At 37.9% G+C, this 13,458-nt stretch overlaps 1 protein-coding gene across 8 annotated transcripts in view; it reads right to left on the reverse strand.

Moving 5' to 3' along the window:
* ESRRG (estrogen related receptor gamma) overlaps positions 1-13,458 on the reverse strand; it is a 633,249-nt gene that overhangs the window by 204,757 nt on the left and 415,034 nt on the right. For 2 of the 8 annotated variants that reach the window (XM_029230485.1, XM_029230483.1), the window contains exon 1: positions 13,227-13,449. The exons of the other annotated variants lie outside the window; for them this stretch is intronic. In XM_029230485.1, the coding sequence (XP_029086318.1) occupies positions 13,227-13,282 (56 nt within the window). In that variant the 5' untranslated portion in view covers positions 13,283-13,449. Of the gene's footprint in view, positions 1-13,226; positions 13,450-13,458 lie in introns of those variants that run through there. 8 annotated transcript variants of the gene reach the window in all.

Here is a 13,458-nt window from a genome sequence, read left to right on the forward strand (position 1 = left end):
AGAGAGAGAGAGAGAGAGAGAGAGAGAGAGAGAGAGAGAGAGAGAGAATGAGAACCGGATCCCTAGCATGCCTCCTGGGCACCTAAACAGAATTATTTGCATAGCCCTTGAACACTGTTTAGAAAACAAAGAATGGACAGGACCAGAGTGGCTTCTATCTTCCAGTCCTGCAGTCCTTTTTCAAAGCAAGGCAGGGGTTCTGTTTTTAGTACACACTTTGGTTCAGCGTTAATCCTGTTTTATGTTGTTCACACCTGCTGCTGACTAGCAGCCTGCTGATGGGTCGGGGCTCATGCTGCTCAGACAAATCCCACTAAACTGAGAAGCCGGACAAAAGCTACTGGACAGAGCTGGAAACAAAGCCTGATCAGGGTCGTGAATACTGGAGAAGCAGACCCCACCAAAATCTCTCCTCTCATTTGCAGACAAGCCTCCGATGTCCCAAATTTCCCACCCAACAGTAAATGCAACCGACTGCTCTTTTTTGAAAGCCTGAACCCCATTGGCTTATTTATATTCCTTGGCTTTTTATGTCTTTTGGTAAAATGAATGCCAATACAGTAAAAAAAAAAAAAAAGAAAAAGAAAAAAAGGTTGCTAGAATCAGATGATCTAGCCACTCTGTGTCCTTACCAAAAGAATCTGTAACTGAAACAAACCTCATTATTAATTTAAAATATCCTATAGCTCCACCTCTCTATTCATAGAATCCTACATCCAAAATGAACAGAGATAGAAAATATATATTCTGCCATCAGTGGCCACCGGGTGACCAGGACAGTGACTTGTATGCTAAGACGGCTCTCCCCCGTCCCCTTCCTGCACTGCATGTGCCTAATAGCACACATCAAAAGGAATGAATTCTTTTTTGATCTTAGTACCAGCGATAAATCAAATTCAGTGACACAGACGGGGGAAATGCACCACTAAGGGAAAACTCCAAGACTGACAGTGGGACCCATCGGAGGCATTCGCTCAGTCAAGTTCCAGTAAACGATGCCCACCCTCCCTCTCTCGGAAACAAGATGTAAGCTGTCATATGCTTACCCAGAGTGAGAAAAACTTACCCGGTCCTGATGTGACCCTAAGTCAAGATGAACTTTCTGCTGACATTTCCAGCGGTGGCCCCGGAGCCCCTCCCTCCCACCTAAAGAGTCAATTTCCTTCCTTTCTGGGAGCCGGATTCTTCCCGCTGGTGGGCACCGAGAGCTCCTACTGGCCAGCACAGCGTGGCTCCAAGATGAGCTGCACATCTGGGGGGGGGGGTCAAATGAAGACTCTGGGATCATTTTATTACATCTCCTGAAGCACCTTTCCTGCCTGCCACAGCCAATAAAGCATCATGGGCTCCACTGCCGACACTCGGGGAGCTGCACATCTGCCTAACCCACAACGGTGCATAAATTTAATGGAGCACAGTTTTAATACTTCTCTGGGGGGAAGCACGCAAAGCGCTAACTAGCCAACTAACGTTCTGTTAATGAATAGATGCGGGGATGCCATAGTTGAGGTGTTGGCATCTTCTTCCCAATTTGCCTTCCAACTATTTACCCTGAGCAACGTGCTGTTTTGGAGGGTCAGTCCTCGAGCCTAACTCAGTTGTTTGTGCCATACTCTCCCTCGGCAGGTGAGAAATTTACAGGGATGCTCAGAAGCAGCTTGGCTACAAACAGGTGAGAAGCCAGATAAACGCACACTTTTTCAGTGTGTATAAGACTGTGTCCTTGGGAACTCTCTACCGGTGTTAAAGAAAAAAGTAGTTGTCAAAAAATGATACTGTAATATACTGGCTATAATTGCAGACAGAATTCATGTGTCTTTCATAATCGGACACAGCCCACCCTAAAATTAAAAATATAGTTTTTGCTTTCAATTTGTTTATGGGATATGGACAGTATAGGAATAAATTCCATTATTATGTGGAATCACACAAAATTGCTTATAGTCGACCATTCCTTGACCTAGAAAAATGGCCATTTCATGTGGTTCAACCTAATTTAATTAGAATCCTCATTAGTATCTCACTTTCATGCAAAAAAGCCTGAAGTTTTGTCGAGGAATTTCATAACTCCAAACTTGACTTTCCTCCTCATTTTCCCTCAGAAAGCCACCTCAGATTCATTTTGGGTTTTTTAAAACCCACTATCAAAAGGAGAAAATTTATCGAAGTATATTTCAAGACTTGAGCCTGTTAAGATTTGGGGCACACAAGCCCTAGCTGTCAAAATTTCACTGCAAATCAAGTTTTGCACGTTAGACCATCCACTCATTCAATGGAGTGTTCACTCTAAGGCTTGCCTTTTTGAGAAGCAACTTGGCGATCCCACATAACAAAAGAGCAAACGCTTCATCCCAAGGGCCAAGACTACACACTGATGGAATAGGATGGAAAATCTCATCCTTGAGGTCCTTCGCTAAAGGACTTGAATCATGGATGATCTTTTTTTTCCCCCAGCGACTTTGTAAGTTTGCTCAAGACAGAAAGATTTCAGTGTATCAGCAGCAGTGGCAGCTCTCAGATCACATGATATTTAGTGTTTTGCATGTAGTATTGGCGATGTGATGAATACCCTCAGATAGGATGGGGGAAAAAGGAGCCTCGGCTGTGCAATTGATCAAGGTGTGCTACCTGCCGCGGCCTCCCTGTGCTGCTCCTAAGTTTGCCCACTTCTGAAGAAGGTGAAGACCACCTTAGTTGGAGGATAGTGCTTTCCTCAGGCAGGAATTTTCATTTCAGTTTGAATCTTAAACCATTACATTGCCAGTGATGCATTTTTATGTTGACAATTGACATCTTCGTAAAAGAATGAAACCTCTGAGCGATGGCTCAAAAGCACGAAGGTTGCCTGCAGTAAGTACTTAAATTATTTTACATCTTAAATGGAGCCCAGTTGTTTTGAGTTAAAATTTAATAAACCTTAAACAGATGACCTTTCTTGCACAGAAAGGCCCAGAGTTGCAAAAACGAACTTTCCAATGAAATATATTTTAAGGAACTAGTGCTGAACAAAGGGCTAGTTAAAGCTGAACGCTCTGTCAATTTATCAGCTTGTGAACATTCTGTTCCTGGATTCCCCACCGCTGCTGGATGTATAGAACGGCGGTGCCTTGCTTAATCGAATACTATTGATTCGAGTGTGTCACAGTGATCTCATGGAGAGTAATCAATAGTAATCCAAAATCAATCAATCTGCTCTTGCACTACCATTTATCAAATCTGAATACGCCAAATTATTTGTAGGCATCAAATTACAAAGAAGAGAAAAGGGGAAAGCCAGGGAAAGTTCATGGTTTATACTGAAGCGCAAAACCAATCTGTCTCTTTTTTAAGGGGAGGTGCTTTAAAATGGACAACTACTTGGCCAAATGCATTTATCTTCTCATTAACCTATCCTAAATTTATAATGAATCTCAGTCCATTCCTAAGGAAAAAAAGTAAGATTTCTTGTATAGGAGTTGGCCACTTCAGCACAAGTGATAGAAACGTAAAGATGCCCCAACTTACATAGTAGGTCACACCAGCATTTTCCAAGTCTGATAAGCTAAGTTTCAAATGCCTGTCACCCATCTGCTGGTAAACAAGGAGACTCGACTGGCACAGGACATAACTGCATCTTCGAACATCAGAAATGATGGTTAATGGAATTGGAGGGGAAAAAGAAATAATTTCTCCAGAGAACGTACACATAGATGCACCTGCTTATCGGAGAAGCTGCTGCCGATGCTGAGGGCTCCTTTATCAACAGATTCACCTGTAATTTCGTCCAGGTAATAAATCCTTCTATTCATTATAGCACGCTCAAAAGCACCCCTACTATTTAACTTGAAGGAAAAAAGGCACAGAGTGTCTAAAACATTTACTTTCGCTAATGTAAAAGTGTTGGCGTTTTACTTCATTCCCGATAAGCTGGTGCCAGTAGAAGTGATTATCCTTTTCTTATTCAAAGCCTATCAGCATTTCGAAAAGCTCTCTCCATCTTATCAGGTGTATGAACAGCACAGTTACTGAAAACAGTTTCTACGGCTCCTCTCTCTTTCTGCCAAGCTATCTGATAAACCCCCAACTAACTAACTGTATTTACACACAATCAAACAGAAGTTGTATCTTCCGCGCGCTGTCGCCAGATTCCAGTTTGCTATAGGTTTTTCTGCTGTGACATTAACTTAACAAAAATGTCAGTAGCAGTACCCCAAACTGACAACAATCAAGAAAACACTATAAAAGCACTCAACTAGAATGCACGACAAACAGAGACGAAAGAAAAACAAATATGAAAAGTTCAAGGCAATCTCTTTGGAATTCGGGGTGGGTTGGGGGAATAAAGTGTACTGTGTATGCAAATCGGCATGAATATCATGCACTTACCTTTCACTAAAGTAAACGATCCTTTAGCAAAACAGATGAATAGAAAAACAGCAATTTTAAGAGAAAACGCTGCTGGGATGGAGGGGGTTCAGGAAAGTTTTTAAGAACTGAACGGGCACTTCCCCATATTTCAGGTTATTTCAATGTGGGGCAGGGAGGTTCTATAACGTAAGCAAAGTAAGACAACAGACAGTATCACCGAACTTACCCCATACACTGAAGACATGACAGAAAGCAAGGCTGTAACATATGGTGACCACATTCTCAGGACAGATTTTCCAATCATTAAAACCCTCATAAATGCTTTAGACATTAAAGTTTTGTTCACTATAAGGAAATTAAAAAATACAAAAATACAATTTGAGTGTTTAACCTCATCATTTTTCTCATTCTTCAGACTTAACCAACTGAACAGTTCCATATAAAGGTATGAAAAAAGAATCATCCTCCAGACTAACATAAGTGGATGATCTGCTCTCCATTTCTGTCTGGTACAAAACGCTTACCCTAGTTCACGGTTCATACAAATTGAGAGACATCCCTAATCATTTCTGGGTAGCTCTTTGGAGCATGAAAGACAACAGTGATATTTCTAGAACATAAGAGAAATATGAACTTTACTTCAACAACTGAATAATAAATTCCTGACCCTAGGAAAGAATCTCTGCTTGGGCTTCTGTGCATAAATTGCCCATTTGTTCCTCACCTCCCTTTGCTGAATGGCTAAGAGAGAACAGAAAGAGGCAGCCACATGCTCCCACCTGAGCCCAACCCCTGATTCTGTCTAGACTCCAGGAACAGAATGAGCCTTTCCTTAGATGAGGAGGGCAATAAGATGAATTAGCCAAGTGTGTAGTTCAGTACAATTCAGCTGATGGTTGCCTTTCCATCTGTGACACTATGATCCCATGACTGACGAGGCAGGTCTCATTTAAGTCTGTGGATAAAAGGGATGCTTCTGTCATTTCATAGGACCCAGAACCAACTGTATACAATCACCTTCTCCTATATATCTTTCCCTTTCTTTGGCCATGAATAGTTGGTTACGGGCATGATATTCTTCCTCAAAATATCTGATCTGTTTTAATAGATTAATGGCTGTGAAGAAAGCATTGTTAGAGTATTCTTTCATTTATGGAAAAAATGAATACAATTTAACATGGCCATCTTACGTTTGTGGAGAAGTGAAAGTACTACAATAATTTGGAATTATGGAGGGCAAAGGGCCATTGATTGAACAACCTCACATTTGAATTTTTCTCTTAAGTACCTTAGTCTCTGTAATTTTTTTATATGACCCACTATTTTTGCTCACTCTGAACATCATTTTAGATATTCTTTTCAAAGCAAAAGAAATTCTTATAAGTATGAACTGTAACAACATTTTAACTGCCTTGAAAAGGACACCTTTTCAAACATTTTTACTCATATTGTATTAAAAAGGAAGTAAATGTATTTATTTAACGAGTCCTTTGTTTAAATTCTCAAAAGCATTTTAAATGAGTAAAATCTTCCTAGAGCAGATGAAAAAGGAATTATCACATACAAAGATACCATGCTGATCATGGAGGAGAAAAAAAGAATTCAGTATGCTTCTGCCTATTTTCTGTGCCTAAGTTCTTGATTTACTTTTTTAAATTTCATTTTTTTTTTTTTTTTGCCTATTGAATAAGCCAGATAAAAAGAAAGAACAAGATTTTTTTTTTCTTTCTCAGAAAATGTATGCAAAGTGCAACAAAAAAGAAATGTCCCTTGTTTAAAGCGGACTGGCAAGCCTGCTGCTTCTGACTCTCCACTTGTTAAAAGTCTTTATATACATCACACATAACAGCAACCAAGACTCACCACTTCAGACTTTTTAAAAAAGTAAATCCCATTATAATCCCATTCCTTCCAAGGTAGTAAAAAGATTTGAACAAGCTTCAGTTATACTCTTTTTTTTAAAACAAAACTCATTACTGTCTACGCTTTCTGTATTCCCACAGTTAGAGTTTTAAAGAGAAGTAAGCAAACACGCTGGTTTTCACTGCACTTCTACTAGCCATCAATCTCTAATACAATATGAGAATTTATTGGTAGCTTCCCTTTTATTTAGTACCATTTTAAGCAACTGTTTGCGGAGGTGTATGAGGAAGTAAAGTTAAATTGATATGTCTGTGATATGCCTGACAGCCCTTAGTGTGGCTAATATTAATTTGTTTTCTTTGGCTAGGTAAGTGCTGCCAAAGCATATTATACATAATGTGTACTTCCAATCAAAATGATGAAAAGTATATATGCAATTTTGTTTCACTCAAAGCAAGATGAGAAGGCCAGAGGAATGTATATGACAGAGACTGCCTTCGATAATCAAAATATAAATTTGCTTCCAAGTTCGTTTTTTACAATGTAATCTGATCTTAGGTAGGCTCTCCATGAGTTTAACACTTTAAACAACTCTTTTAATAGATTTTAAATGCCCAAAGCCAGTGTTTTTATTTATGATATTGTGTGAAAGAATTCCACATAGCCAGAGGCTGCATTTCTAATGGCTAGTGTTGCGTGCTATGTATTTATATTCAAATGCACACATAGATCTATGCCAGTATATTGAAATGGACTTTAATTGGCCAGTGAGAAGCCAATTTATTTAAAACTGTACTTTTTCTTTTATTGCTTTGCCTTAGTGAGTTATCTTCCAAATATACATGTATTGCCATCAATTAAAATGGCAAAATATTTGAAAAATCAAAACATAAAAAGCAAGTTGCCTCCAAACGTTTAAAAATTTTTTTAAAAAATTAAAAGGGGGGGATGCAATAGTACACATACACAGCACACACACAATCTAAACCTTCTCAATCTGATGGTTTTGTATAATTGATTAGAAAATACATTTGGAAAATACTGAGAAATAGTGTCCAAATCAGAGGAGAAGAAACATCTGGCACTTCTGTAAAGAAAAACATAGAGAGGAAGGATGTGTTTGTTATAATTGAACGGAAATTATTCTTATTAGCTAGGTTTCCCAGACTTCGAAAGTAGAAGTCTAACATGAACTTGAAACAAGAATAAGATGCCAGGTAAATCCTTCAAAAGGCAGAAGGCTGTCACTTGACACCCTCAGATAATAAAGGAGTTAACTTTCAGCAGACGGATTGGCATAAAGAAACAGCAGGATTTTTTTAAAAACGAGAAACATTAAATTTGCTAAAGTACTATACAAACAAATAAAGGTAGGAAATGAATCTAGGAATTTAAACAAAATATGAATTAGAACAAGAATTTCAATAGAAAGAGCATTTAGATAAGTGGTTCCTCTCAATACTCATTCAGATTTACTAATCAAAATCACAGACCTTCAAACTTACCTCTTAGAATAAAATTCAGAAATTCAGAAATCTATGATGTACTTTATATGGATATAATACTTATTAATTTTCTTTATGTGCTTTTAGCCAAAAATAAAAAGAAAATGACATTTATGTAGTGAGGATAAGTGAAATTTATATTTTGCATTTATTTAAAAGTATCATGTTTACATTTAGATATATTTGTCAGGCCCAACTGTATAAGAAAACAGTGTAGCCAAGAGCTTATTCAAAACTGTTTCTTGGATATGGGCCCAAACCATTAAATTATGTATTTAGTACTAGTGGCTTATTTCCTATATTACAAATTATTTATGATTTCTAGCTATTGAATTTTTAAATGATAATAATTAACAATTTATAAAATCAGAAACAAATTAATGTATTAGGTTACCTGTTACCTGTATGTTACATAGTAGTTAAAGCAATTTAATTTAAAATCAGACTTGGTAAATACCTGAAATACTAATTCCAGGTTAAAATTATGCCTGGCAAATTTAACTGGACACTTACTGATTAGAAAACTACTTGAGATCCACTTTATTATATAAATATACATGAACACTCTCAGCAGCATACCTATATTCTACATACATACCTCTTCCCGTGTATATATATGTATTTCACATGCATACTATACATGCACACAAAGGCACACACGTGTGTGTGGTATATTCTATTGACTGCTTTGGATTTTAAAGTAGCGTATGTGTATCTTTATTTATAATGGTATAGACCGTGGACATCCATATACACACGGCTATGAAAACAATAATCAACAGCAAAACATACAAAATGCAGTAAGAAAAAATGTCAAGCAGCAGAGATGCTGGATGTCATCCCTGGACTATCAAATACACACATAAGTATGATTGGAGAAAAAGAACCTAAATATTTCACTGTCAGAGAATGTAGAAAACAGCAATTCACTTCTATCTCATGTGCTTTAGGACAATGACAATTTAATACAAGGCCAGTGGATGTAAAAGAGATAAAAACTGAACAAACTGGGCCAGGGTAATCAAAGATTTTCTCCAGAGAGCTGACTAGGGCCGGAGCTCATATGCACTTATACCAGATCAACACTGTATTGTTTCTTTCTTCCATGAATTTGCTATGAAGCAAAATTCAGAGCATAGCTTATCTGCTGCAATGACTTTAAAGTTCTAGTGAGATGCTGTCCTCTTATTTCAAAATGCTTGATAGGTGATTCTCAAAAGTTTATTTGAGATTAATTACTGTCATAGAAATCACGGCTATGAATTGCCACTTGTATGACAAAGTATCGACCATAAGCACAGATTTTAATTTATTTTATGAAATAATATAAGCAAAACATTGAGTGCTGAAGAGCACTTTAGAAGTCAAACAAAGAAATACTTTGTTTAGTCACTAGGCTAAAACAAATGTTGAGGAATTTTTCACAAGTGATACAGACTTGAGGTTCGGCATTATGCCTACCTTCCCAAAGAACGTCCTCTTCTTTGTCTGCAGTTCTTGCAAGAGTGAGGTATTGTGAAAATATTGTTAAACAGACTCATAGAGAAGTTACCTGCCCCCTTTGATGAATAGCACCACGGACCTAAAATTAATTGCAAAAGTATGGCCCCAGCTAATGAGATGGTCCTTATCTTTTTTCAGCACAAGAAGCACAAGTATTTTTCTGCTGGCTCGATATTTTACAAAAATGCCTAAAGTATTCTTAACTCAGTAGAAATCTGATTAAAAGATTTCAAAGGCACAAAATAACATAAATTCTAAGATCTGGAAAATTTGAAGTTAAAGCTAATTCCCTGCATTATTTTCTTTTTAAACCTTTATTTTCTTCTTTGCCTTGAAAAGAACAGCAAAAAATCTTTTCTCTGGCTTCTGTTAGCATTTCTTAAAGCTGAATTACAATACCATTCTTTATAAGATGGCCAATATACATCCCAGGTCAGATTAAATCAAATAAATATATCAAAGGCCATCAATTTAGAATTTAAAAAAAAGAAAAAAGAACAATGATACCATATTGGGGGGAAAACACTGGAAAAATGATCATCCATGCAAGAGAATTAATGGATATTCACAAGGGCTTTGCTAATAACATGGGTTAATTACCGCTGCAACACACTAGGCTCAGTAAATAAAGCAGCAGTGCCATAAACACATGAAGATGAGAAACCCATCGCTATAAGAACCAGCCAACGCCATCACCCTTGCCTCTGACCAGGAAATGGGAAGCTGTTTTCCAGCCCTTTCTGTAAAAGGAGGCTTTCTAAACTTACCACCCAATCTGTACAGGGTAATACATAAATACACTGACACAAAGGGCTAGTGAAGCATGGGGTGCCCAGCACTTACTCACCACTCCCATCCAACATTGATTCCATTAACTCAGAACACTTTTTGCTTACTCCAAGGAGAAAAATCATATGTTACATAATCCACACTGTCTGGCTATTTCGACTATACATAGTTTGGGATATGTACAGCAGTTATTTAATTTTTAGAGAAATAGAATTAATCTGTTCACTTTAGTGGTGTGATGGGCAAGGTTACGAGACTCTACAGCTTAGGAACACTCACCCCTAAGTGCAGCTGGTTGTCACTTCCAGCAATTCACAAAGAAATCATCCGAAAACCCCTACCTTTAAGGCTGCAGGTGTTTTCAACAGATTTACAGAGAAGAAACAGGAAGGAAAAGTAATATGAGCTCCAAGTCTGGAGTTTAAGGATTCCTTCTTAGAAAAATAAACTTAAAGACTCTGTCCATAGTTCTCAAATAAAATCACATCTAAAGTGACTTAGGCAAGCTCCCATCTTTTCAAAAAAATTGCATCCACTGGTTTAGGCTTTTTGTTGTTGCTGTCATTGCATACATTTTTCCTTCCTGCCTATTTTTATCCCATGTATTTTTTGACATTATAGTATTACTTTTGGATAGTTGTATTTCAATTTACTTTTAGCTTTTAACAGGGAGAGATGAGGCAGAGAAAAGAAGCAAAACCCTGAAAAAGAAAGAGGAAAGCTTACAAAATAAAACTTGCATAGCTCCAAACAGGAATCTTAAAACACAAATCTGTTTAATTTTGGATGTCTGTCTTCCCATGATCAGGCTGAAATTTACTGAACTGTTCCCTCCTCGCCTTGCCTGTTTTGGAGTGTTTCAATTGCCTTTCCTTCTTCCAGCAGCTGTGACAACTGTTAAAACAGTCAGTAAAATTAAGTCCGCTCTATAATCCTGTAGTCAATGTTACATTTTAATCAGAGGTTGAAAGGGAATCATGTGATGAGCACACTCATTTAGAATGATTAGACTGACACATATGTCAAAATGAGCAGATATATTATTTTCATCTATTTATGCTATCAGTTATTACTGCTATTAAATGTGAAACAAGCTTTCAAGTATTATGCTCTTTAATGTGCTGGCACATTTCCTAAAATAAAAAATACATAGTTATAGGTTAACATTTTAGGCTCTCCTAATGGTGGCCAATAAATTGCATGAATCTTTTTAACAGCTTCCAAAGCAGAAATTGTCCAATATTCTCCTCTGAAACTGCATAACTCTGGTTTCATTTCCATGTATACTCACACGTGATGGGGTTTAACCCAGCACACTTTACTATGAATATTAATAGCATGTATAAATTCTGTGGTTTATTAATTGAGACAGAGAGGCAGATGCGTTACTAAGCATTAGATCTTTCTGTCTGTCCGGTGAACCACGTAACCATCAGAACTGCATGCAAACAATAAATCTGTATTTTTTAAAGATGACTTTTAATTGAGCCAAAAAGAAAGCTAGTTTGAATCTTGCGCCAAAGCCAAAAGGACATGTGTCCTGATTTCATTTAAATGTGTCTGCTTTAAGAGGCTTATCTAAACTAATTATTCAAATTAGCTATAAGAAGTTAAATTCGAGGAAACTACAAAGAAGCCTGAGGGTGGGGGTGGGGGGTTAAAGTTTGTTTTGTTTATTTATTTATGAGAGAAAGTTCAGAATTGGGTGAGCTTGGATAATGCATTCTTCCTGACATGAAGACATATGAAATTCTCCAGTGGGACAGCCTCCGGCGACGCTCACCTTCAAACTTCACTTGAGTGGGCAGTCCTACCTTTGTTTATTTTTCATTTATATTTTCACACAATTTAAGGTTGTTTCTTCCTTGGAGTGTTTACTACTGACGCAAGCAGTGCCTTCCAACCTTTCAGTTCTTCCTAAATCCATCCCTTGGCTAATATCCCTTGTGTGAGTGTGTATGTGCGCAAGCATGCATACACACACGCGCACACACACTCACACTCACACACACGAGGAGCCACTGAGACTGCAAGTCACTTTTCATCTCTTGCTTAATTACAAAGCAAGGCAATATGCAGTCACTAAGGACCGCTAGTGGACATCTACCTATAATGCACGACCTTCTCCTCTGGAGAGTTTTATATTTTCTTCACAATCTATAGAGAGAAACGTTTGCCAAGAGCACTCTTTTCAGAATTATAACAGTTGGTATTACCGTAATGGGAAAGCAAAGCCATACAACTGACTCAACAGAAACAGGAACCAGTGACAGCTCCTGTGATAAACTAATATTTCAACGGTGGGTTGAAATTAAGTTTATGACCCACTCATTTACACAAGAATGCCTAATTTACTCCTTTTACCCCCTAGTCACATGTCCCCCACCTTGGGCGATCCAAATATGTATATTTCCATGTGCATAAAGATATTAATAAATACCAATTAAACTGCATCTAAGGACAAAAGTACTTTTCTGCATTTTCTGGACACGATACATGAAACAAATCCACAATCTCAGCATTGTCTATTCAAGGGGAAATTTAGAAAGTCACTACTGTTTCTTCTTTAGTTTTTTTTTTCCTCCCCTTAAATATTTATAATGTGTTAAAATCTCATGTTACTTAATGGACTGATTTGTCAGTTAAGTGCTGACTTAATGCTAACCATGCAAATAACATTATTCTAGCCCCGGATTGCACAGGGCTAGTTTTTAAATTGTTCTCTGAAGGAGAATTAGTAAATGTGCAATTTTGCCTCTAACTCTGCGCGGTAAGGAATGACAGGGAGCTGAAAATATCTGTCAAACTGCAAATACATAAGAGGCACTCAATAGTATAAATCATTTTGAATCCTGTATTTTAAAACATTTTTCCTTGGGAAAATGGGTCCTAGTAAAAGATGCATTTTAACAGTTCACTAAGCATTTGTGCCAAGTGCCTATTCTTAGCACCTGAATAAGAAGTGACTGTCACCCAGCTGTTTTACTGACAGTCACTGAGCTTTGCCTCAAAGGTAACACTGTAGTCAGAGAACAATTCTCGACTTACTGAATTAGGAGATCACCCTCAACACAAAAGGCACACGACAGACACAAACAAGCGCTCGTGCGCACGACATACCCAGGGCATTACCTGAATCCGTGCGCCAAGATCCATTCCGTTCACCCCACACTCTCACCCCCAGGACGAGTTTTAAAAAGGAAAGAAAAAGGTACCTACTCTTCCTCGTAGTGCAGGGAAAAAGATTCAGGAAGGCAAAGTTCTACCGAATCCATGTGCGACCGGCAACCATTATTTGCGCACCCCCGCTATAAATCAAAGTTTCCTTGACAGAGCAGAGCGCAATTAACACAAATGTTCTCCTGGTGACAAGCCTATAGGCACAGCCAGTTGGGACCAGAGCTCTCACACTCTCCTAATCAAGGACTTAAAGCCCCGATTGGAGCTTATT

The sequence above is a fragment of the Monodon monoceros genome, unplaced genomic scaffold (assembly GCF_005190385.1).
Source record: "Monodon monoceros isolate NGI ecotype Baffin Bay Population unplaced genomic scaffold, NGI_Narwhal_1 Super_Scaffold_18, whole genome shotgun sequence".
Classification (NCBI taxonomy): domain Eukaryota; kingdom Metazoa; phylum Chordata; class Mammalia; order Artiodactyla; family Monodontidae; genus Monodon; species Monodon monoceros.